This window comes from Juglans microcarpa x Juglans regia, chromosome 5S (assembly GCF_004785595.1).
Source record: "Juglans microcarpa x Juglans regia isolate MS1-56 chromosome 5S, Jm3101_v1.0, whole genome shotgun sequence".
Classification (NCBI taxonomy): domain Eukaryota; kingdom Viridiplantae; phylum Streptophyta; class Magnoliopsida; order Fagales; family Juglandaceae; genus Juglans; species Juglans microcarpa x Juglans regia.
The window spans coordinates 1,186,491-1,212,840 of record NC_054603.1 but is presented as its reverse complement, the minus strand read 5'-3'; the positions used below and the strand labels follow the sequence as shown (position 1 = coordinate 1,212,840).

General features: G+C 37.7%; 4 protein-coding genes and 1 long non-coding RNA gene across 5 annotated transcripts; 2 read left to right on the top strand and 3 right to left on the bottom strand.

Annotated features, from left to right (window-relative positions):
- The first annotated feature begins 103 nt into the window (after positions 1 to 103).
- On the top strand, positions 104 to 21,671 carry LOC121267752. The gene is made up of 3 exons (XR_005941073.1): positions 104 to 312; positions 10,881 to 10,883; positions 20,389 to 21,671. It is a non-coding gene; the product is annotated as an uncharacterized LOC121267752 (long non-coding RNA).
- LOC121267746 (transcription repressor OFP13-like) lies at positions 393 to 1,318 on the bottom strand. Its single transcript, XM_041171777.1, has one exon. The coding sequence runs from the start codon at positions 1,118 to 1,120 to the stop codon at positions 404 to 406; it is 717 nt and encodes a 238-aa protein (XP_041027711.1). The 5' UTR covers positions 1,121 to 1,318; the 3' UTR covers positions 393 to 403.
- Positions 6,250 to 14,364, bottom strand: LOC121267749 (ubiquitin-conjugating enzyme E2 variant 1D-like). The gene is made up of 4 exons (XM_041171782.1): positions 14,111 to 14,364; positions 8,633 to 8,772; positions 7,371 to 7,496; positions 6,250 to 6,621 (listed from the first exon to the last, which is right to left on the bottom strand). Exons 1-4 carry the CDS (start codon positions 14,142 to 14,144, stop codon positions 6,481 to 6,483), a joined length of 441 nt encoding a protein of 146 aa, XP_041027716.1. The 5' UTR covers positions 14,145 to 14,364; the 3' UTR covers positions 6,250 to 6,480.
- LOC121267744 (serine/arginine-rich splicing factor 4-like) lies at positions 15,806 to 19,751 on the top strand. The gene is made up of 2 exons (XM_041171773.1): positions 15,806 to 16,193; positions 17,407 to 19,751. Exon 2 carries the CDS (start codon positions 17,407 to 17,409, stop codon positions 19,453 to 19,455), a length of 2,049 nt encoding a protein of 682 aa, XP_041027707.1. The 5' UTR covers positions 15,806 to 16,193; the 3' UTR covers positions 19,456 to 19,751.
- Positions 21,672 to 24,464: 2,793 nt separating the features above from the next.
- On the bottom strand, positions 24,465 to 25,942 carry LOC121267750 (protein GL2-INTERACTING REPRESSOR 1). Its single transcript, XM_041171783.1, has 2 exons — positions 25,428 to 25,942; positions 24,465 to 25,278 (listed from the first exon to the last, which is right to left on the bottom strand). The coding sequence occupies exon 2, from the start codon at positions 25,237 to 25,239 to the stop codon at positions 24,901 to 24,903; it is 339 nt and encodes a 112-aa protein (XP_041027717.1). The 5' UTR covers positions 25,240 to 25,278; positions 25,428 to 25,942; the 3' UTR covers positions 24,465 to 24,900.
- Between the last annotated feature and the right edge of the window lie 408 nt (positions 25,943 to 26,350).

The following is a 26,350-nucleotide window of genomic DNA, read 5'->3' as shown; positions in this document are numbered from 1 at the left end:
ATTTTTCATGTAGATGTAGATGTTGTATTTATTTATTTATTTTAAAATGATTATACAGTATTTACCAATTCACGATTGCAACTATCATTTTTTTAATTATATACGTTAAAATAAAATAAGATTATTAGAAAATAGCTAGCATAGCCACGCTTAGAAAATTTAGTAGGAATTTGTGTCTCATGAGCTCTCTCTCCTGCGCAATAGAAGGACGAGTACTGTTACCTTCACACACGGCTGGCCTGCAATATCATTCTCTCCACACGTAGTGTATACTTTGAAAGTGAGAGAGAGAGAGAGAGAGAGAGAGAGAGAGTTTTCACTGTATCAGAAGAACGTTTCACTATCATTTGTCAAACGTACTGGTAAGCATATTTTTCCATTAGATTAGATAGTTAAAGATGAACTACCACTTTTTTATTATCCCCTTCTGACCTTCTAATGATGAAGATAAACAAGGAGCAGTATCACTATATTCCTCAGCTTCTGTTGAGGATATGCAATGAGTGGAAGAGGAAGATAAAGAAGAAAAAGGAGAAGGAGGAGAATGAGAACAAGAACAAGAAGACGACGAAGCAAATGCAAGACCAACCAACAAATCAACAAAAGCTCCAACAATGTACCCATGATTGTTCTTCCCATTTGCCCTCAAATACCAGCACAAGAGCTCTTCAAAACCTTCCCATTCTTTCACCCCCTGAGCCTCCACCATCTCTTCCATGGACTTCCGAAAATCCACGTAAGGGTGCCGGGACTCCATTGACACTATCACGCTATCCTTGAATGGAAACAACCCTTTGTTTGCCTCTTCCAAGATCGAACTCGTCTCTCCGGGCTTGAAAAACAGCCTCTCCGACCGCAGCCCTCGAATCATTGTCTCTATCGGGTCTATTCCGGCGCCGTCTTCCCCCATCGTTGAGAAGCTAGCGGACTCGGATGACTCAGTTGTCTCTAACACATCAATGCGGGTATCTAGGTAGATTGAGTTCATGGTATTGTAAACGTCGACATTGCTGGTTCGGAAAGAAAGGGTTCTAGGTTGGTTACAAGAAGGCCAAGGCCATGTCGATCTTGTCTCATGAGTGTTTTTGTAAAGAAAGGGGAGCTTCATTTTCTTTCCCATCGATCTCTGGTTTTTCTTAGATGCTTGGTGAGGAATGTGGGTTCAAATGGGCTTTATGGAGCCGTGAAATGTGAGTTGTGTTTGTGGCATTAATGGTAGGGTGGGCGAGAGATTTGGGGGGAATGACAAAACAAGTGGGGGGGAGTTGGACATATGAAATAGAAGGTTGGTGGGGTCTTTTCTTGTGCATTAAATTATCGTCCATAGAAGAAAATGGCCTTTCAGCTCAGCCAATTCAATAATGGAGCATTTCTTTTGCTTGGCAAATAAAAAAATTAAAAAAAAAAGAAAAGAAAAGGAAAGATGGAGCAGTCGTTTCAAGTACAATATTTTCCTTTAAAAGAAAAGTACAATCTTACCCTTTCTTTTGAGGGGTTCATGTACGTAGCTCAATTAATTATTAACAAGTTGCTTATAAAGAATTGAAGGATTGACATCATGATGATGTGGTACTTGTCCGGGTACATATAATACTAATTTCAGAATTTCAAGCTCTCTTTGATCCTTTTTTTTTTTTTTTTTGGGTTGAGTTCCCTTCAATTTGAAAGCAAAATCAAAAACAAGTAATTGGAGTTTGACATCTTTGCTGAACGTATCCCTAACATATGTCCAACTTCTTTAATTAATACCGAGATGCTTCATCATCATCGGGATAATGACTAACGATCGAGCTGTATATAAGACCAACAATATTATTATCAAACCCGTGACTGTAAATCATGTCATTCTATAAACCCTACGAATGCCACAAAAAAGAAAAGAAAAGAAAAAAAAAAAAAAACAACTACAAGCGTCATCAGAACTAGCCGACAAAATAGCATGCATGCATGCTAATTAATTAGAATGTAGAGTTTTTTTTATTTATTTTAGAAGAGACTGGCTCACATGTTTAAAAGTGGCTCCTCATAATTTTATTAAAAATTTTAAAGAATACTTGTATAATAAACTTCACATGAAATTTACACATAAAGCAATAAAAAGCATCCCAGTATCTAAAAAAACCAGACTAAAAAAACTAAAGACCCTCATACAAACCACACCAGGCAAAAAAAACGAAAACCACGACCCTCAAACAAAACACAGAATTTAAAGCCGTAAAGAAGGGAGGCCTATTTTCTCAAGTCTAACCATTCCTCTTACAGCCTGCGGTAATCTGTCACCTTCTGCATATACTTTCTTGGTACCAGCCTCACCATCCCGAGCAAGTGAATCAGCAACTTGGTTGCATTCAAGAAAAATATGAGAAACTGTGAAACTCATTCGTCGAGACCTTCTAGTAATTGCTCCCAGTAGTCCCTCAATACCACACGTTACATGCGCTTGTCGTCAACCAGTGCACTAATATAGCAGAATCACATTCAATTTCCACCTGATAAAAACCATGCTCTTTACAGACCTCAACACCCCTCGACAAGGCTCTTAGTTCAGCAGTATTATTAGTACCAGACCCAAAATAATTCGAAAATGCGGCTCTAACATTCCCTAAATGATCTCTAATCACTCCACCACCACCACAAGTCCCCGGTTTTCCCCTACAGCTCCCATCAACATTTAATTTCATCCAACCCGGACTCGGTTTGGACGAGTAACAACCTGCCTAATGGGCACATTTATAGCTGACAGAATAGCTTGATCACTTGATGAAAGACTGCTACACTTAGCCATATTCTCAGATATATGGTAAAGCCAAAACTTCACCGCAAGCCAGATGGCCTCATCCAATTCAGACGTTGACTCCATTCTCGCTTTGCGTATGCGCAACCACAACCGCCAAGTTATAATACTTACATCAGAACCCTCTTTACCAGCCTTAACCGAGTGCACCACCTCAAGGGCTTTGATTTCTCCAATCAGTTCAACAAGAGCATTCTCATCCCAAGCATTACCAACCCAAAAATCTATAACTAAACCCAAGAATGTAGAGTTCTTGTTAACTAGCGTCATTAATATATGTACGTACGTCTCGTTTAGGTATTAGAAATTAGTGGCAAATAGCTCTCTGTTTACCAGAATGATCAAATATTAATACTCTCTAATTAAACCAATACTAATCCTGAAAAGATCTTTTCATTTTTTAATTCTTTCAGGGAAGATATATAGCTACGGCCAAAAGATCTATTTTGGTTTCTTTAAGAACACCTGCATGCACGTGGTCTAAATCGCTCGTACGTGCAGAAACCACATTAAACGGGTTTATTCGCAATAGGATCTCTTCTCTTAATTAGTTTAGTAGCTCAGAGACTGATATCAATATCATGGCCCAGGTTGCATATATGAAAAATAATAAATTATACAAAAATAAATTTATAAATTAATACGTTTTGATTTGTTACGTTAGCTGATTATAAAGTTATTTTTATTATAAAATAAATTTAACATATTACATAAAGTCACATCAATTTGTAAGTTTATATATATATATATATATATATATTATAGGTGTCCAAATGGCTGGTGATCCCCAGCTCTATTCGGACTGGGACACTGCATGGCTGATCAGTCGCTGACTAAGTTTAATTCTGGTAGTTATCAAGAAAGGACTCCTTGGGTACTAATTAGGAAAGCAGAACTCAGTTGGAGTAGATAAAGTAGCTAGAGGCCGGGAGGAGATATATATAATCTAGGAAAGAGAAATAAACATTTGGGCCACATGGGAATGAAAATCGTGCGGAAGTATCCAAGACGTAACTCTCTTTCACGTGCGTCCTCATGCATGCCAGTGTGAAGATTGAGACCCTTGAGTTAAAGGCACATCTATTTCCTCCTCAATTCGTGCATTGATATATAATTTTCTGTAGCAAGAGAAAGATCAGAGAACTCATGAGCTACAAGCTAGAGGCCGTTTGCTGCCATGACATCCGTTTCTTGCAATCACGATCCTTGTAATACTAATTAATAGCACGTTCCCATGTACCAAAACCTCCAAAAAATAGGTCACATCCATCAGTTCAAGCTTGTCTTTGAATACTATGCTTGAACGCAACTTTCGGTCAATCCTAGGGCTGTAATCTAATGATCGTGATCGTGGGGTAGAGAGACAGATAATTTTATGCATATATAGGATCATATTGTTCGTGTGGTTTTCTTGAGATTCTACAAAAACAGGCGCATTTCCGGTCTAGGGGACCATATATATATATATATATATATAGGTGGTCCTTACTTGCATGAATATCCACACAAATTTTCTTGAGGAATAAGATTCAGTTCCATTAGCAACCATGCATAGGGAAAAACAACAAAGCTGGTAACTTGCCCCACCATCGATCACATACCGTATTTTGCGATCGACTAGTAATTCTCCACCAACATCTCATGTTCAAGATCAGACACAGAATTAATCAGCATGACACTAAGAAAAACAGACACGTTGGATTATTTACGATGATAATGACTTTTGTGACGAAAACAGATTATTTTTTATAAGAAATAATCATTTTAATAGAAAATAACTGGTCACAAATAAATAATTTTTTTGTAGTGTAAATAGAAGAAATAATGAGCTAAAGAGTTGGAACCAGATCAACTAGGTTTCTGTTTTTGTTTCCCTACTCCCTTTTCCACATTTTGCGGTATTAATGTTGTCATGTGGATATCATTTCTAGCCGGGGGACTGATCTTTATGCTCCTCTCCTTGGCCGCGATTATATATGAACCCTAGGAGCGAGGATTTGGCGCCCATTAGAAACATTTACAGACATAATGCAAATAATGTGGCCACCTCATTCGCATGAAATATGCCTTGTCCATACCAATAATATTATTTGGTTCCTATTGCCAAATCGAATGAGCACTCCAATCAAATGATCATGTTAATTTCAAGACATATCATCTGTGAGGGAGTGAAGATGAATCTCTGCAATTTTCTGACAAAAGTATTTGATTGATCATGCATATATATATTGAAGTAGAAATAGTGAGTTGAATAATTAATTGCATGGACTAAGGTTTAAGCTCTTGTTTCATACGCTTTACTGCAGGACAATTCAGTTACCTTCAAATCAGTACTCTAGCTAGCTCGCTAGCAGCTCATACCTTTCAATTATTTGAAATCGACTTCGGGTCTCCAAAAATCAATCGACACTCCATGATTACTACCAAAAGCATCTTCCGTACCTCCATTGCAGCATCCCTCTTTTTGGCAAATGGTACATTGTCTTGTTAAAGGTCCAAAGGGATTCATATGCATTTCCCTTTTCTAGGTTAGAGTGCTCTGCTTTCACTGTATGAACTGATGGTGACTACATTTTTATGTCACGTCACGGTATAAAAACTTGTTTTTAAGAGAATAGAGCTGAGATAACATAAACAACTTCTTTTAAAGAAAATGAGCTTATATTTTATGAAGTTTAACAATGAGAACTTGAAATGAAAAACTTTAGAGAAATAGTTTAATTGCCTAATAAGCAATTAACACGTGGTGATCAAAACGGCCTTCTTACGAGTATGATATATAGAAAGACAGCATCATCTTTTATTTTAATAAATGGTTTTTAGAGCAGTTGAACGTGGAGGAATGCAAGTTCCAAATTTCATGTTAAGCCAGACGATCTGATGTTGGGCCAAAGATATTTGCGGAGAGAGCAGAGAGGAAAGCTGAAGCCTAGCCCACATAGTAAACGGAGCCCAATATCCTTCAGTTATTTAAAAGAAGCTGAGAGGGCCCCAATCCCAGTCTTGGCAAGCCTCCATTCAAGGCCCAAGATGAGGGAAGGGGCGGCTGTTAAACATACCATTCAGTTCATTTTTGGATGTAAACTCGACCATTCTGTACAAAAATGTTCATCGACATTCTTCCCTCTCCACCGGAACAAGTACGAATATGGTCTAATGCCACCTGATAACCTGATTTGGATAACGAGGAAAACTCGAATGCTTTAGCATCTAACGTGCAGATTGAGCGTAAACGCGCGCCTCGGATTTATGCGTTGCACGTAGGACTTCAGCAACAACATTCTAACATGAAAAAATGTCGTGATGCACGGAAGCAATCAAGATTACGCATTTTCACTTGAAACAAATTTCTTCGTAGATGAAAGGGAACTTGGGGGTTACTGAGAGTTTGGAACTAGAAAGAGTTTCAAAGAATCTGTCAAACAGAAGAGAAGACAACTCGCGAGAGATTTCAATGTTTGAAAAACATATAAAATACCATTCATCAAACAGCATCTTTCAACATAGTTAAACAAAATAAGATGACAGAAACAACAATGAAGCCCTGCAGACTATAGGAGAAGCTTTCTACGGCATTCCCCTGTATGTTCTTCACTTCAACAGGAACGACACAGCATTAAAAACTATATGTTTTTGCACACTGCATATGCAAAATATGATCCGTGATATCTATACTATCTTGAAAGCTAGAAGTAGGTGCCTTCTGGCGGCTGGACAAGCTTCCTGCTGTGTGGTGCTGCCATCTCCTTTTTCAGCTGAGTGAGTATATCCTCCATGGTGTACTCTCGCTGCCAATTCGCAAGAAGTCCAAACTTCTTTGGCTCCACCTGTCCCAGATCAACTATCTCATTGTTACTCTGCATGTACACTATATTTTCTTCAAATAAATGGAATGGTAAATGGATGACAGTTTGGGTTACCAAGGACCAAGTTATTACAGGTTAAAAAATTTACCAAATTGTCTCCCACCAGCATACGTATGAGGGATCTCTCTCCACCAGCCAACCAATAAAACCTTTTTATAAGTAAATAAATTCAAAGGATGTGGCTGCTGAGGATAAAACCGGTGCCAAATAGTTGGAAAGGGATCATGGTAATCGCTGGGCCAAACTGACGGTTTTAATAAACCAATAAAAAGTGGAAACTGAAAAAGCTGAAAATCAAACAGTGCAGCAAGATGCCAATAGCGTTTATACCAAATAACATTTTCTGTGCCCATAAATAAGGTGGTTAAAAGGTAATGGATTCGATCCCACACGGGTTTGTGAGCTGTGTTACCTACTCCCCTAAAAAAGAGAGGAACTAACTACAGCATAAATATCAAACCCACCGCAAGATCGAGGAGTGGTTTGGATTCAGAGATGAGTTGAGATGGATTGAGATGGTTTGTGAATAGTAGAATAAAAGTTGAATTATTTATTATATTTTGTGTGGAAATTTGGAAAAGTTGTAATGATGAGATGAGATGAGTTGAGGTGGATTTTGAATGCAAACAAGGCCTGAAAGATCATTTGGCTAGTCAGAAATAAAATATAATGAAAGATCAGTTAAAGAATATGATGGAATTCTCACTTACCACTCCAGTTTCATGGTTCACACAAGTCATATTAATCCGTGAATGAAAACGGACGCTCGGGGGTTTCTCTGGGTAATCCTTATCGCAAAACAGCTTCAACTGATAAATTCGACCTTCATGCACAGTCTGACAAATAGAAAGAAAGGTCATTACACTGACAAGTAGCCCATATCAGGGAAAATAGGAAGAGGAAACACTTAAAAAGAAGGAAGCATAAAATGCTTGTACAAACAGAAAACATAAGCTATTTGACCAGTGGAAGTCAACTGTCTTAAGCATCTAAAGTGACGTGCAATTTGTGTTAGCATGTAAACTTGATAAACTACTACTGCATCACCATTGGGAAAGATAACTTCTTTGAAGATATCACCATATACTCGTTACTGAGCAGCTTCCACTCTTCTTCTTTTTTCCCTTTTAATCATTTCTATTTGTGATATCCAAGTCACTCTAAACATGCTGTGGTGTATGTTCATGAATATTTTTTTTATGATGGGGGAACCACCCCACGGCAGAGCCCTTAGGACTCACCCATGGAACCTAAACCCCTGGGGAGACTAGCACAGCAACTCACTGCCATGACTTCACACTTAAATCGCAGTTTGATCCTAGGGGAAATCAAACTTGTGACATGGGGCTCATGCACACAAGTTCGCCCTTGCCACTTGGGCTACCCACTCGCTACCTAACCCTATGGCAAGGCCAAAACAGCATCTAAGGAACCCAAGGATCTCGGAAACTCAAATATTTTTTTTGATAGGTAATCAAGAAATTTTATTCATAGAAATAGGCAAAACCCAAGTGCACAGAGAGTATACATGAGAAGCACCTAGTTAGAGGTTACAATCGAACTGGAAACTCAAATATTTAGATTCCACCAACATAACGCAGCAGGATACGACCAAGGCAACTGCTTCAACAGCATTTCAAGTTGCAATAATAAAAAAGGGTAACCTCTGATTAGTTAAGGTCTCCTATCCTTTGCAATGCAGTACCACATGATTTGGGCCTGCAAGTCATTAAGCAACTAAACAAACAAATTCCTATGAGCCAAAACCAGTGACCAATTTCTACGTTCAACAGGATTGTCAGCTGATCACTTCAAGTTATGTCCATGTGTGCATGTGCAAACAAATGCAAATTTCATCTTCTAATAAAGTTCAAGGACACACACACGTGTGTCTGTGTAACATGGGGGTGGAGGGATAGGATTTTTTTTTTTTAATTAATAAGAAGAGGGGTAGGAAATAAAACGCCATTACATTGTGAGGACCAATAACGGTTCCAGTCCAAGAGCGCATGTAGATGTCATCTCCATCATCCATTCCATAGCTTACAGTGCCATCTCCAATACCTTTTTCACCACGTTCGAGTTCCTCCAACAATCTGAAGTTCCGAGGGACTGCATAGAAAACTCGAACATTAAAAAGCCAAAAGTTGCATAGTCAACATTGGTAAAATAGAAAACTAGAATAGGCCTTAGATATCCAATGGCCTATAAACTCAACATTGGAGAATTAATGATTCAGGTACAGATTTCAGAGTAATTAACTCTTCAATGGTTTCCCTTATGACAATGAAAATGTCTCAGAAACTCAGACTGCAATGTCAAGCCAATTACAGCTTCTTTGAACATGATTTATTTATCTATAGTTTTTATATTTGATAATTCTAGCCTCTAGGAGTTTTGTATGGGATTTTTATATGCTGCAGTTCGAGCAAAAACCATAACCATTCTCAACATATACTTTCAACCATTACATATAAGATTGCTTCTCAAGCTTCTGTAGATTTGAGCCACACATATGGGCAAACTTCAAATATTCTCCTTTGTCAATGTTCTCAAATTTTTTTTTTTTTTTTCAGTAAGTAAGAATTTTATTGATGAGAAGGCATAGCCCAAGTGCACGGGACATATACAAAAGCAACGCCTAGGCATTATTGACTGCTAAAAAAATATACTATCAAGTGTTGCATTTGAGATTGCTTCTCAAGGTCCAGTAGACTTGAACCACACAAATCGGCAAACTTCAAATCTTCTCCTTCATCAACGTTCTTGTCATATTGCAAATCAGTCGATTTGAATCATCAGCGCGACCATCCATGGCATGTTTTTGTATATAGAAATTAATTTGTATTGCTCATATATTGGACAGCCAAGACCTAAGAATTCAACTGTTATACCATTTTTTGATAGGTAAAAAGATGGTACAAAAGTTGAAGTCCTAGCACAAAGGTAGCATGCAATCAGAAATACGGGTGGTGCTCAAGAGCCCGTGAATCAAAATAAAGCACAAGATTGCTTGTATTTCATTGTAAAGAAATCGTCAGTTGAGGTCTTCCTAGTGACCAATTCTTTTGTTCAGAAATTCTATCTGATTCTTTAGACAGTTGCAATTCTTTAGAAAGGTACTGATAGTAGTCATAGGTGTAAATATATATTATGATAAAGTGAAGTTGGTCATCAGTGGCAAGCATTACAAGAAAGCATCCTGCAAGTAGAATTAAATTGATAAAGATATTGATTTCAATGACCACAGGTATCTTGGGCAAATAGTGTCAAGAAGGTACAATCACATATTCATGTCTTTTGAAAAGAGAGCAACGTACTTCAGAAAGTGGCCATTTCAGTTAATCACACTTTCCATTATTGATGCCACTAAGCCCCCAGAAAACAACAATCTCAAATAGATTTTAAAGCAATACACAACCGAGAGAACCCTAAGGAAACCGTCGTCACCCTTGCCGGTGAGTGACCTCTCACAGATGTCATAGACAAAGCTGACGGGCCCCGACAACTTTGCTGAGGGTCGTCCGATGTCGGTCTTGAGGAGAGAGAAACCACCATGAAGCATGAATACCCTAAAGAACCAGATCTGCCGCCACCCACCCTTACCGGCGAGAGACACCACACCATTGTCACAAATAAAGTCGACGAACCTTGGCAACTTCGCTGAGGGCAGTCCGGCGTCGGTCCAACCTTCGGAGACCTAGATCTTGTTGTATTGTCTCTCAGAGTACTCCGGCGATCCTCCCGAAGGTTCCGTTGGTCATGCCGTTGACTCAGAAGGCTCCGGCAAGTCCTATGAGCACGATCTCAGTACTGCAACTGGAGTCCAAAACAACTCTACAGTGCTTGCAATGAGCACGACCTAGAGTCCAAGATGACTCTGCAGTGCTTGCAGTTGTCAAAGTTAGCCCAACGGAATTCTGATCGGGTTTCTTTGAGATGACAAATGGTTGTTGAAGAAGGGGAGTGGGTCAGTATGGGTTCTTCTATGGAGTTGGTCATAGAATCTAAAACCTTTACACTAGTGAAGGAGGGGAGCTTGTTGGGCATTACCGAAAGGAGTCAAAGGGTGATATCTAAGTTGGTTCTGGGTTCAACAACAGTACAGTGGCTGGCCAAGGCCATGGAAGTGTGTACTAAGGATAAGAAACAAGATTTTTTCTCCACTGTCCGGGAAGGTCGACACAGCTTCATGGCGCATCGTTGCTCGAATGTTCGAGGACGTTATATGGCAATGGAGGAGTATGGTGGTGGTGGGAGGAGGAATTTTATTTTCATTCCTGAAAAGGGGGCAGTGGTTGGAGAAGGATGGGGGAGGTGCTGTGTCATTTTTCCTTCGACAAGAAAGGGAGTGACGGCTTAGAAGGACAAGGTGCTGCAGCCCATGACTCTGTCAAGGAGTCGCATAGCAGACATGTAGGTGGTGCGGCAGAGAGGGAGAACTTGAAGGTGCATAAAGACCCAAGTACATCCTCGTTGGCGAGGCAATCCTAGGCGGCAGCTCTAAAGACGGGTCATGCTTTGGGGGTTTAGAATGTGGGGGGTCTGCAAATCACACCTCAGGACCTACTTGTCGAGATGCACAATTCTCTAAAGGAGATGGAAACCCAACTTGTTGAGTTGAAGGCAGCGATAACTTTCTTGTCTACAAAAATAGATTGGCTTTCAGTTGGAGGCAACAGGGTGGTAAGAAACAAGATAGGCCCGAATCCTTTAAACTCAGAAAAAGGAAAACGGAAGATCGGATTAGGCCTTGTCCCTATAACCAGATCCAGGAGAGTACGACGGGTCAAAAGGAAATCAGGGTTATTTGAAGCTGGGTCTACATTGGGTATTGGCGAAGAGACATCAGTAATGGAATGTCATTCGCCTCGTGTAACATAGGATAGACCGATAGTCGGTATTACACCCTTGGTCCCCGAAGAAACTATGGCTCCCCCGTCAGTTGCTGTCATCCCAGAATCTCCAATGGGAACCTCGATACCATTGGAGAGAACCAATGGAGCTACTGGAGAACCAATGGGTTTGGCGTTAGTGCCTTGTGTAGAGGAATGTCTAGAGTCAAGAGTGCAGTTGGATGCTGTGTTTGGGGATATTGTGGCTCCCCTAGTCTCTTTTCCCCAATCGCAGATTGGATTTTGCCTAAAGTTAACGAGATTCAGCAGTTTGTAGGGAATTTCACACGAATGATGTGAAGACCAATTTAAAGAACTAATTACTGCGATCAAGGCAAGCCGTGCACTTGAAACCAAATCAAGTTTCAAGAAAAGCAAGGAGTTACTTCTTTTTTCGACAATCAACTATGACACTAAAGGTGGTAGCTCAACTGGAGGGAAGTCTAAAGGAAGGGAATTGTGAAGACTAGAATCAAGGTGTTGGGGTTGATGTTCGGGTAGAGTTTTAGTTCTACGGGAAACAAGGGTTGGGGTCGGGTCTAGTGTATTTTGGATTTTTTTTTTATGGGCTTTTTGGGTCATTAGGGATTTGTTTGGTCATTTTGGGCAGGGTGTTTTCTTGTATACATTCAGTATACTTGGTTTCTCCTTTTGATATATATAATATTTTTACTTATAAAAAAAAAAAGACTCCAGAAAACAGCCCAAGGAATTTTAAATATTTTTTTTATAAATAAGAAGATATTTTATTGATATTGAAATAGGCATAGCCCAAGTACACAAGTATACATGTGATTACACCTAGTTAGGAACTATTAATACAAGGACCAAGGAATGTTAAATATTAAAGCCTTGTATTGGTAAAAAGCTGATTCTAGCACTACCTTATCCACAACAAGTTCTCACAAAACTTGATATTGGTCCTGATTTGTTATCACTGCTAAGCAAGTGTAATACCCCATACGATAAGGATAAGAGTAGGTGGTGTATGAAATCTCACATTGCTTGAAAATGAGAAATTCTTGCTCTTTATAAGATTCCAATGAGGCTCCAATTGTAACATTGACTAGTCTTTTTGGAGTATAGGCCATGTGGTTTGGGCCTTCCATTGGGGCGTTACAAATGGCATCAGAGCCAGTCTCAACCAGAAATGTGAGACTTGAGCCGTGCCATCTACAATGGACAGGCCCGACGAGGACTTCAGAATTTAAGGGGAGTAGATTGTGATATCCTATACGATAAGGATAAGAGTAGATGGTGTATGGAATCCCACATTACTTGGGAAGAAGAAGTTCTTGCTCTTTATAAAGTTCTAATGGGACTCCAATTGTATCATTAACTAGTCCTTTTGGAGTATAATCCATGTGGTTTGGGCCTTCTATTCCCCTTAAACTCCCGACGTCCTAGTCGGGCCTGTTCGTTATAGCAGGCATAGCTCAAGTCCCACATTTCTGGTTGGAATAGGCTCTAATACCATTCGTAACGCCCGAATTGAAGGCTCAAACCACATGGCCTATACTCCAAAATGATTAGTCAATGATACAATTGGAGCTCCATTGAAACCTTATAAAGAGCAAGAACTTCTCATTCTCAAGCAACGTGGGATCTCATACACCACCTACTCTTATCCTTATCGTATAGGGTATTACAGCAAGACACTAAAATTGACATTTTCTCGCCAATCTAACTTACAAAAAATACATAGATATATGGACAAACTGCAAACTTTTAACCAAGGCTGACAGAGACCTTCATGGTCACCCAATATGGATGTTTTGGGTGCAATTACTCTATATATATATTAGTCTATAATATAGCATTACTATATATATATATATATATATATATAATTATATATTATAGCATCTCTCGCAATCATAAAGCGAGGTCAAAATGGTAAAGACGAGTTTCTCGCACATAAACAGCTTTAATCCTATGCTTATAGTCTTTAATTGGACTCTTTGGAAACATATAAAGCAGAAAAACACTGCAAAAAAATCCCACTAGAGCCTAGAATGGTTGGCAATAGACACTCAAACATTATTATTCTGTTCATATCAGACATAAAAAAAGAGTAAACACGAATCGTTTGTTCACAGAGTACATTCTACATCAAATCAACCAAAAACAAAGCCCGTGTCAAAATCAGACACCAGAATCATACAAAAACTCAGAACTAAATAGAATTAGGAACAACTACAAAAACAAGGAACAGGAAATCTGGACTAACTTCAGCGGAAGCGAACCAGCTCAAAAGCGTATATATGCAAAATTCAATAATTGGTCCAAACAACGGAAAAAGAGGTAGAAAAATACAAAATACCTCGCAGATATTCATCATGCAATGGTGACAAATTACACACAAATACAACAAATTAAAGCAACGTACGGAGACATACGACTCGTATACGAACACCCATCAAGAATTCTCCATCATAAAATCCATAAACAACAAAAAATATATCAAACCCAGTAGCTGAAATCTCAATATATTCAACCAAAGAATTGGATCAGGTAAAATTATGGAAGAAAACGATGACGGTTCAAGGGCTCACCCACGACACTGGATCCTCCTGAGCCTAGCGTCATGGATGACTTGCGAATGGTTAATCTCCGGTCGGTTTGTTAGGATCTGATCAAAGTAGGGGGTGAGGTTTTATCGAGGGGAGAGGGGGAGTCGTCAAGAGGGTCTAGCGAGGGGAGGAGAATCTGAAGAAAGAAAGGGCGACCAAGGTAAAGGTGGGAATAAAGAGGAAAACCATGAGCTTAATGGGGATAGATAGGTCAAGGAGACATTGGGTTATGGTAAGGATTATTTTTACGGTGGAATGAGTTGTGATTAAGATTAAAAATTAAATAAAATATTATTAAAAATAATTTTTTTATATTAAAAAAAAATTAATTAATTTATTTTAATTGATTGGTAAATTTAATAAAATTATAATGAATTAAATCAGTTGCGAAGAATTATAAAATTAAACAAGGCTTTAGAATAAAGTGGACCCCTCTTTAATTTTCCAAACTTTTATAACTTATCCACTTCGGCCCACTGTTTATTAGCCCATTCCACTGTTAAATGGCCCGCCCATTATGAAAAAAACAAAAAGTACCGACTTTCACGTATCAATCTTTCTATCCAAAAAAAAAAAAAAAACTATGATTATTAGAGCTTTTTGGGTATAAAATGCTACTATTTTATTACAAATTTTTTTTTTGATGTGATGTATTGTAAATGATTTTTTTTTTTTTTTTATATCCATCATTTTAATAAAAATTCACTTAAAAGTTTTAGAACGTATCACATCAATTCTTATGAACGAAGATATCAGATCTAAGGAAAGATGTTAATCTAAATTTTTTTCTTAATCCATATGTATTTGATAGATATTGCAATTAAGGCATAACTTGATGTTCAATGGGCGAAGTGGGTCAAGGTGTCTAGTGTATATCGATTTTGGTTGCAGAATATTCTTTTGGTAATTTCCATAATTACACTTCAGATTGTAGTGTAGTCTTCTAATTTTTCTCAAAAATAATGATAGACGTATAATCTTTTATATAATTATATTTCAATTTAGATATATTTATGTAAAGTTATAATACAATAATATTATTACTTTTATAAATTATTTTATAAAAATATTATTAATTTAAAATATAGTTGTGAAAAAAATTATACCTGTATTATTAATATTTTTTTAATTATAATTTTATTGTCAAAAATAGAATAGAGATACACGTTGTTGGTTAATTTTCCGTATATTATTTTTGTTTTTAAATCGAAGAAACAGTTAAATGGCTAAAATTTGTAAACAATTGAGGGCACTTTAGAATCTAGTGGAAGCCCATCTACTATTTACTATTGTTTTTTCTCTTAAAATTAAAAAAAGTCATGTTATATAGATCGGTGTATTTAACCGACGTAAGTGGATCAAATACATTGGACATATTATCAATTTATAAGAAAAAATATTAGTATGATTCATATATTTTAAATTTTTTTTATAATTAAGAAAGTGATTATTAATAAATTTATATATATTTTTTATTTTTTTAATAATTAAAGATTTAAAAATTGCATTTAAAAAAAAAAAAATCATTCACAGTAACGTGTATATTTGATTCACCCTACCATTGTCAAAGCCCCCACACTGACGACGCTGACCAATTGGGTAAAGGTTCAAATTATCCCCCGTACATTCCACCACCTAACCAGTGCGTACGCCGCTCAACGTCTGCCACGTCCATTTGATAACTTCGTCCCCAAGGTTACGAAGCTAAACTGACATGCCGTCAGCAAAAAAAATGATCTCAAACCGTCAAACGGACGTTGCGTCCACAACCAATGGCAATGCAGAACTGTCTTTCAATTAAAATCCTCGTACCCAATGATGGGGTTTGAGTCACCGAAGCAAACTTGCGGGTACGAAGAAAAGGAACGCACCGGATTGAGAACTCAAAAGCCCAAGAACAGTCTTTTGCAGAGACCTTAAGAACCCAAACTAGGCGTCTATACTATTCTATTTCTTAACGAACCCAGATGTACATTCCATAGTTTTATCTTCAATTGTGTGTTTTTTTCTTCAACCGGAGCGACGAAGTCAGACCGATTCGCAGCTTGTGCTTGCGGCAATCGATGTAAGTATTACTTCGTGCATTTCATTTTTATAAGCAGAACTTTATGCACATAAGGTGTTCGATGGGATTTCTGTTTGTACGGTACATTTTAATTCCGCATGTTTGTTTAGAAATCCGAGGAAACGATAAGTATAGGAAATGGGTTTTAATACTTTTGCTCAGGTTTTTCAGTTTCTGACAATTAGCACTAGGGTGTATGGATCGTGCTAAGTCCACCGCTCCCAGCGGTACCGTTAGTATAATTTTCTTCTTATTTTTGTTATCTTTTTTTAAATGTATTTTTTTATACTTATAAATATTTTTTAAAAAAAATAAAAAAATCCTAATATTATTAAAAAATACTTCCTTAATTACTAAATAAAAAAAATTATAAAAATTTCAGCAGTAACACCAAGCTGTAAGAATCAGTGGTGAGAGTATCATTTTCCTGCTAGTTATTTTGATTTTTTTTTTTTATTTTTACATGTATTTTTTTAACACTTTTAAATATATACATTTTAAAAAAAATTCACAACATCATTAAAGAATAATTCTTTAATCATAAAGTAAAAATAAAAAAAATAAAAAAAAATAAATACTAGCGGTAGCTCCTAGTGGGAGCGGAGAGCGGGACGCTTAGCATTTTCCCTAGGGTGTATATGTTATTATATACACCGCGTCATTATTTTTCTATTCCCCCCGCCCCCCCCCCCCCCCCAAAAAAAAAAAAAAAGGTTGTCAATCCATTTTCATCTTCGCATTTACTGTTGGAACATCTATACTGATGGTCATGGGTTCGTGTTTATTGACAGAAAACAAAATCAACTAATGGTTTGGTTACACAAATCATCTCATTTCATCTCATCTAATTATTACAACTTTATCAAGCTCACATACGAAATACAATAAAAAATTCAACTTCTTCAAATCCCAAAACAAAAAAAATATTAAAAAAAAATATTCTATTAATATGTTATTCAACTTTCATCTCATCTCATCTATGTAACCAAACGAGACTAAGTTATACCATTGATTGGTTGAGCGCGATGTGTTTTGTATTTTCGAGTTTAAGGATAGTATGAAATTGATGTAGATGAATGGCTAATTTATTCCCTTTGCCATGAACTTGTTCTATCCTCATGCCAAATGCATATTTTTCCAAATAGATCATTGGAATTACACAAGATTATATTTCCTGTCGAGAATTAACTTTGGTACAAATATTATTTTGCAGATGTCTTTGTATATTGGTAATCTATCAGCTGATACTCGGAGAGATGAACTTGAAAATGTTTTCCGAAGGTTTGGGCGCTGTAGTGTACAGCTTAAGAAAGATGGATTTGGGTTTGTAGTATTTGACTTCCGTTTGGATGCAGAGAAAGCTTTGAGAGCACTACAGGGCAGGAACATCTGTGGTGAGCCATTGACTCTTACATGGTCTAATAAACAGCCTCGACCATTTCAAAGATTTGGAAGAGGTGCTAGATCACACGAGTCACAACATAGAAGGAATGCTGCAAGAGGAGATTATGCTAGTGTAGAAATTGGTCCAAATGTTTGGAGAGAGAAAAAACTGGGCATTGGACAACAAGTTACTGATGGTAGAAGGCATAATTCTGCTGACATGCTTGATGATGAGACAGGCTACCATCAAGACAACACAAAAAATATTGAGGAAGAATGCAAATCTTTGCACGATGAAGGTGGTAGTGTCATAGCCAACCAAGTGGACAACGATAGATGGGATGGGCAAGCTTTTGATCCCTCAAATGATGATGGGGTTGAAAATGGAATAGGACTTGACTGGTATGAACCTTATTATGGCTGTGACAGAAAAGGCAAAAGTGAGAACCCAAAGATTGAATATGCAGGTGGGTCTCCTGTCTTGAGGAGTTGTTGTGATAATTTAGAGAAGGAGCAGATTGGTGCTGCCGCTTTGAACTATACTAATGATTCTAAACCTCGCCAGACTTGCTATAATTGTGGGGATTTTGGTCACAAAATGCGTAATTGTCCCAAAGAACGTGCCTCAGGAAGAAAGTCCACTAGGTTAGATCGTAGGCAGGATGATGACGTCAATAAAAGTGGCAGAGGCAAAGTAGAGCTGGATAGATTTGGATCCAAATCAAGGGGAAAGCTGCACTCGAGTAGGGATAATATGTCAGCAAGGCAACCCACGAATAGTAGGAGAGCATCTGGTTCAAGATACAATCGGAGGTTGATAAAAAGTGGAAGCTCCCCTGTAACAGAGGAAAGTGATAGGGAGCATAGAAGGGACCGTGGAAGAAAGAAGAGAAGGAGGGAAATTGGAAGTCCAACAGAAAGCAATCCAAAGAATGCGCAGAGGTCAATTTTATCTTCTCACCATTCTGAATATACCACATCCAGATCACACTCAACTTTCCAACCATCGAACTCTGTGCCAAAGTCAATTAGATGTAGATCTGCATCTCCTAGAGAAAATTCCTTGTCTTCTAATTCAAAGTCCAGTTCAAGATCACACAATTATGGTTCTAGAAGTAGCAATTCTAGGTCGAGCTCAAGCTCTCCAACATCCTTGGCTCTGTCACCATCCTCTCCAAATAAGATGCTGTTGAATCTGAAAGGCTCTATTTGTAATTCTACTCCTGAATCCATGGACATTTCAGTTAAACAGGGAAAACCAATAGACAGTATTGCTTGTTTGGAGAATTCTAAACTTGACAAGAAAATGATGATGATGGATAATGAAAATGTACCATCATCCTCTAAAGTGGAAGATGACTTGGAAAAGGACCATCCCTTGGAGAGGGATGACAATGGCAACCATATTGTGTCTGGATCATCATATGAAGCAACAAATCCTAGCGCATTGCTGTCGGATAAAGGTGCTCTTACTGCTGGGTGTTCAGCTCCCGAGAGTTTGGGAGAGATGGTGGAATTTCAAAATTCTGGTGCATCAGAAATGGAGCATATGCTGGCTCTAATCGAGAAACCAGATTCAAAAACGTTTGCCAATTCCCAGAAGGGCTGTAGCATATCCTCAGAAGAGTTGCACATGGTTCTGAAGCATTATGGCCTTGAAGTCCCAGAAGAAAATGAAAGGCATCCATCCATAGAGGCATACTTTGGTTCTGCTCGCTTATGGCCTTGGGGAATCATCTACTACAGGAGCATGAAAAAGGGCCCTATTTCCGTTGAGAACTATGCCAGGCGGGTTGCTCAGAATAAAGAATTTGGTATTGTAGACAAGTATATCAGAAGCAGCAGTGGATGGGGAGAAATGGATAAAGACAACTCTTGAATGGTTTTATCAGTTAATAATGCTGAGTTAATTTTTGTCCTTGTAGACCCTGAGATCTATCTGCATTTAATAACAATTTTGGGGTTCACGCGCGATATTTCTAGCAGATCCTTCAATTAGGGGTTTAAACAGGTAAATTTCCAGAATATGTTCCAAATGATTATAGTCCTAATGTCCTGTACTGACATGTTGGAACTCATATGACTTTGATGTAGTTTTCTTTTTCAAAAGATGCATATAATGCTAGCTGTATGTTAGAATTTGAGTAGCAATACAAAACTTTGGAAGGACAAACACTTGGGAATTTTTTTGGTCCTTGAAGGCTTCATTTGGTCCTGATTTTCGGAGGCTTCTTTTAGTGTGGCAGATCAGATGAGTAGAGCTTCATAACTGTTCATGCAAATTTTCTGTTGCATACATAGACGAGTATGTGTATGTCTGAGCCTTATTGTTCAGTCTTGTCAATGACAATTTTGCACTTTGCTTTGATAATTTGTTCTGAAGAAGTTCCAAGAGATGTGCCTGGAGTTTGCTTCCTAACACCCCCCCCCCCCAAAAAAAAAAAATTAAAGGAAAAAAAAATTGTTTGGTTGTTGTTGCATGATATATGGTTGCTGTAAATAATTTTGCTGCAAGAACATGTACCTTAACCTTTGTTGACATTATCATAGATAAGAACAGTTAACCTGGAACCTAATTCTGTTAACTCATCACATATGTGTTTGCTGTTTGGCATGGTATACGTCTACTGTGCCATTTGAGATGTTTGTGTTTGTACACGTGTGGGAGTGAGAGATTGGCACAACGTACTGATGCATGAAGCTGATTAGGGGAAGGAATTGTATGCAGCCAAAGATGTTTACTAGTTATAAATGTTGGGTTTGAACTTTGAAATCGATGTCTTTCTAATGTGCCTGCGTGTGTGTGTGTGAGAGAGAGAGAGATAGAGAGAGAGAGGGGTAGGATGTTGAGACCTCAAAGTTTTGTCAGAGATAATTCTAGTTCATCATAGATGTCCTTTTTGGCTCTAGTTCTGGGATGTAGATAAATGCTTGCCTTGGAAACTTATTGGATTAATGATGTTTATAATATATTTTGATTATTTGCCTGCATGCAAAATAATCATGACCGATAGAACAGTCTTGTAAGAGAGAATTGAGCTTTTTGATTAAAAAAAAATGCATACCCCATCTCATAAATTTGGGCACATTTAAAGTTAACCAAAAGTGACTTACTTTGGTGGACACATGCCTTTGCCTCAACGGTCCAACATGCCAATATTTCAATAGGATACGTGTCTACAAATGATAATTTCTCTGATATGAATCTATTTAATGAGGTGTGTATTGCATGCACCACAAAGAAGGCATGGAGTCATTGCTCTGTGTGTTTCCACTAGGGCCCCTTCTTAAGATTTCTGCTCACCTTCTTCAAAGAAGAGAGCTGTCATGTGGTCAAGGGCTCCACATACCTAATAACTTTGATTTGACTCAGAGGCCAAATTCTTGAGCAGAAACAGTTTTAGCCTGTCCTGAAATTGTTAGTTTTATTTTCTAAAAGCAAAATTAACTGAGCTCCACATGGATCTGTTCGACCCAATCTATAGATCTCCATCTACATCTTCTGCAAACCTGAAAGAAAATATGTAGCAGAAACAGTAGGGAAATACAAAGCCTTTGTCTAATGGTTTGAATGTTAAAATTGACTAATGCATGCACACGTGCCTTTTTTTTATCGGTTAACAAGATTTTTATTAGTCAAAAGAATAGGTAAAGAGCTCAGGTACACGGGACATATACAAGAGCATCGCCTATGTGTGATGTTCTAGTGACACATGCACACACCTGGTTTCGAGAGAATTTCCAGCTTCACAGGGTATGTGTGCCTTGATTATGTACAACTATAGATGAGTATGGATCAATTTTCAAGTTGTTCTTGTGTTGAGATAGTGAATTGATTTCAGTAATGTGGATTGCTGTGCAACTCTAGGTATGGCATATTTCATAAAATCCTTTTGTTAAGAAATGTTGATAAATATGAGCACCACCACACTCCCTTCAGAAACAAGGAAGAAACGACACTATAGAACATACTTTTTTCTAATTATCTTAAGAACTCCATTATTTAGAAAATAATTCCTTAAGTTTTACTCACAGCTTTTCAGTAGAAACTGTTGCATTCACAGTAACTGTTTTTATGAGAAAGTTGATAAAAATTTTATTACGGCTTTTATTGTTTTTATGAGAAAGTGGATAAAAATTTTATTGTTTAAATATTACGGCTATAAGATTGCAAAAATTGATCATTTTTACTGCCTGTATCAGATATTCTACAATATTGTAGGTGTAGAAGTGCTAGACTGTAATTTGCTCATAAAATCTTCCTCTCCTCCAATCCCTCCTCCGTTTTTGTTGGCAACAAATTTTCCTATGAATGAAGTATTAATTTCTAGAAGGAAAATGATAAACACACAACACTTTATACAACAATGTTTAAAAGGAGGGGTATTTTTGTAAAATACCTTATAAAACTAACATCATTTTACAAAAATACTCTTATTTTTATAATGTGTTGTAAAAAGTGTTGTATAAAGTGTTGTATGTTTATCACTACTCTTTCTAGAATAGGTACTTCGAGTCAACCTGAGTTGTCATGTACTGAATGTCATCATATCAGGATTTATGTCATTTAAACCATGCCATTAATGGAGGTGCTCCTAAATTATGCTAGTCTTTGAATTTAGGTTCTGATTTTTTTTTTTCACATTTATTGAAAAGTCTTGTATGTAGCATCCTCAAGCAACAAGTGATGTTATTTTAATTAAGGAGAATATGGTGCGACTTCTTTTCAGTTGCAGGAAGGTACGGTGGTTGTTTTTTCTTAATTTTCAAATAAGAATTTAAACCACCATCCAATATGCCTTTTAACCACCCAAAACTGTCATTGATCTTAGTTACAGGTCCTTTTCTCATCAGCGTTGCCATTGCACTATTATTTGAGATCCAATGCTTCTGTTGGTCGGTTAAGCATTCAATTTCAAGTCCAGTTTAAGGCTACATATAAGGTATGTTTTTTGTTCATTGCTTTAGAAGAACGAAATTTCTGTTCTCAATCTTGATCCTTAACCCATATTCCAACGTCATGTGCTAAAACTAATTGATAAGAAGTCTCGCACATCAACATCACACGATGAACATATGCTTTCCTTTGATCTGTATATCCATTATTTTTGGTTAGAAGTTAGAACCTATATTGAACAGTTCCTTGGATAACTGACCTTTCGAAAGTTGATCCTGAGTTTGTTACTTCGGACGATGACTGAATTCTATCATTAATGATTCTTCTTTCAACCCCATCGCTAAGAGCCACCCAGTAGTTGTCTTCAGCTATTCTCATGTCTGACATCCAACTAATGCAATTGTGGGACCTCTCTCTCTGTCTCTCTCATGTGGAAATAGCCGAATTCTTTTCATTTGATACTTGTCAAGCATATTTCAGTACCACGCAAGCATTAATGGAACAATCCACCAGTCTCTCATGTAGGCTAGTGGTATACGTACTTATAATGTTACGTACAATTTCCATTATATCATATCAGTTTTATTTTTAAATTTAAATTTGAAATTTTACAATCTCCAACATATTAATAACTGACACGTCAACACGTATTATTATACGAGTAAAAATTACATTTTTGTTGTTTTGTTTTTAGAAATCTTGTCTTAAATTTTATGTACATAGAGTAGGCCAAGGTCATCAGCATGTAGGTTCCCATGCATTTTAGATTTTAATGTAAAGTTTTACACTATCTATGAGAGAGAGAGGGAGGAGGGAGGTGCATGTGTTTGAATTAAGGAAAGCGTTGGGGGAAAAAGGAAAAAACAGAGAAGGACAATTGAATATGCAGAACGAACATGGGAAGAGGCTAAAGAGGTTACCAAAAATAGTGGATGGCCAACAGAAAAATAGCATTTAGTGGGGAATTAAATTTGTATTTATCATCTGACGTAACATCCTCATAATTCTCAACTGTATCAATTACTCGTGCATTTATTTGGTTTTAATGGTCTCTCTATCTATCTTTTTTCAATGCTCGAACTACCCCAACCCAACTCTTCTTGCTTGATTTGCTTAATTACCTTCCCTTCCTATTAATTTCCTTTCACCTGTCTGTAAAATTCACTTCTTTTAGCACACACGTTTCGATTTTAATGGTGTTAGAATGTTATATAAACAAGTTGATTAGTCGCCACTTTCTAGATTGCTTTTAACTGAAACTCTTGACTTGATGCCTTAATTGGGAAATTTTGCCTACTTTCTTCCCTCTTCTTTCACTTTCGCAGCAAGCATCTCTCACTATCACGATGCTCCTCAGAATAAGAGTGGAGATTTTAAGCTGTTTTTCATCCTTATGAGGAGGATGACAAGTGGTAAATCTCAAATTCGTCTCCATTCCGTATTAGATCTCATTCTGGCCGTATCATTTACTAGACAATGATAACTAACACTGGACTGGGGACTGATATTGTTGGTCAACTGACTTGTACTGAACCTAACTCGTTGATATACCGATTGGCTTGATGTTTGCATCCTAGCCTTCTGATCTTCTCTTGGACGGACGAGATGGTTCATTTGAATGGGGCCCTGCAAATGACCCCACGGGGGCCAGTGCTCTGAAGATATGCAAGTAGCAACACAGGGTTGTCTGGATTTAGGGACAATTGTCAAGGTGGCCCCAAACACACATCGTTCTACTTTGCTACCTGCTTTCAACTCCTTGATGTACCAGAAAATCCACTGCACCTCAAGAGTTTACCCTCGAGGGCAACTCACTGATCTTTCACTTTCACCGCCTAACAATTTGGACGTGGAATTTTTTTTTTTTTTAAGGATGATATTCATCGTATTTATTTTTTAATAAATATCTGTTTATTATAATATCAAACCCCTAATAATAATTAAAAAGATAGTAATGACAAAGAAAAAAAAAACACATGGGGAATGAAAGGAGAAAGATAAATATTACCTAATATTTTGAAAAAGAAAAATTTGGGCAGCTAAAGCTAAACTCGTTTACATCGTCTTCTGCTGAACCCAAAAAGAAAGCTGAAACGGAGACACTCACTCGTAGCACTAGGACATAGGCCCCTGATTGCCCATGTTCCTATTCTCTAGAATTAAGCTAAGAAAATAATGAAAAAAAGGTAGTGATATTCGCGCTCCACTTTTATAAGGAGAGTCTCCAGATCCCACCTTTTTTATAATACCAGGATTAGGAATAATCTTCCTCAAATATTGGTATGGGATGGAGCTAAAAATGGAGCGCAGATAGCGCTGCCTCCTCAACGACAAAAAGAGAGTTGAAAACAAAAGACCTTGGACTAGAGAAGGCTAAACTAGAAGTCCTAGTCCCTTTTATGGGAATTTAGTGAGGCCGTAGCCCTTTTAACTCTTTCCTGTCTTCATGTTGGAGCTGCTGGTGTCCTGAAGAAAGTCCAGCAAAACGGTGCTCTTGCACTTGGGGCATTTGGGATCGCCCTCCGACAGCATCACGTACATGAGGCATCGTGGACAACCCACTAGCACCATGGACGTCGCCTCAGGGCTGTTGGGGTATCGGAGAGACTCATCCTGGTTGAGCTCCGATGACACGCACGAGCTAGGTGGGGATGTCGGCGACACCGTGGCCGAGCGGCTCGGCGACTCCACTCGTGGGTTGGGTCTAGGTGGTGACAGGTTCAGCTTCAATTCCAGCTTTGGACCGCTTCCACTTCTGCGACTCATCTTTCTGCGTCTACTTTCTGAAAATATTCCTCACCCTGCCTACAAAAAAGCACCAAAAAGAAACAAAGCTGATTCAACAACGAAAAAGGAAGCAGTTTCATGGAAAATAATTGCACACACAAAGCACGTAACTTGAAAATGAATTTCAAAGAACAGGGGTGTTACAAGAAGGTGGTCACTTGGTATACCTCAAGGTTGAAGAACTAATGGAACTATTGTGCCAATCCTAAGGGCTCGGCCAATTACAGCTGAGGCTGAGTATAGAGTGATAGGGATAGGAATAGGAGAGAGAGGAAGGGCTGAAGGGAGGCTAGATAGGAACCGTGACCAGCTCCGGCACCAATCAACCTGGTTTTTCTGCTGGTCAATATGGAACTCCTAGACCCAATATATATAAGGGAGGTGAAGGGAGAGCGAAGGGTTATCTTTAAAGCTTAATTTAATTGTGGGTGAGAGACGGAGGTTTTAGAGAGAGAGAGAGAGAGAGAGAGATGGAATTGAATTGAATTGAATTGAATTGAATTGAAGTATTGGGTAGAAGAAGGGTGTAATTGAGGCCAGGAAATTTATTAATTGTAGGAAAAATCCCAACAAGAAGTAATGGAGGAAGAAGGAAATTGCAGTAAATATTGCAATTACAAAGTGCAGTGAGGCTTTCCTTCATTCATTGCTTTGGGGTCGGCGGTGTTTCGAGGAGTTGTGAGGCAGCAGAGAATGCAGCGAAGGCAAAACCAACGGCTTTTAAAGCCTAAACCCATCTTTTAAAACCCAACCCCACCTTCAACTGCGTTAGGAGGTTAAGCTGAAGTTAATTATTTATGAATAGTGATAAGTTGAGTAATTGAGAGAGTTGTGTAGAATTTATTTAAATTGAGTTTAAAGTATATTTAGATGTTAAAATAAATTTAGTATATTTTTTAAAAGTTGAAAAAGATTATGAGTCTCGTATATAAAAATTTATTAAATTAAAAAAAATTGTGAGTCACACGTATAAGAAGGTTTTGAAATAAGATAAATTTAATAATTTAATAATTAAATATTTAGATGTTAAATAGACTGAATTGAAGTTGCTACCAAACACACAGATTAAATATTAAGAAAATAATGGGGA

Coding starts and splice junctions, on each gene's coding strand:
- LOC121267750 (XM_041171783.1), bottom strand. CDS start 25,239: ATGAGTCGCAGAAGTGGAAGCGGTCCAAAGCTGGAATTGAAGCTGAAC.
- LOC121267749 (XM_041171782.1), bottom strand. CDS start 14,144: ATGACGCTAGGCTCAGGAGGATCCAGTGTCGTGG. Junction 7,497..8,632: donor CCGTTATTGGTCCTCACAAT/GTAATGGCGTTT, acceptor TCTATTTGTCAG/ACTGTGCATGAAGGTCGAAT. Junction 6,622..7,370: donor TGAACCATGAAACTGGAGTG/GTAAGTGAGAAT, acceptor GATCTGGGACAG/GTGGAGCCAAAGAAGTTTGG.
- LOC121267746 (XM_041171777.1), bottom strand. CDS start 1,120: ATGGGAAAGAAAATGAAGCTCCCCTTTCTTTACAAAAACACTCATGAG.
- LOC121267744 (XM_041171773.1), top strand. CDS start 17,407: ATGTCTTTGTATATTGGTAATCTATCAGCTGATACTCGGAGAGATGAA.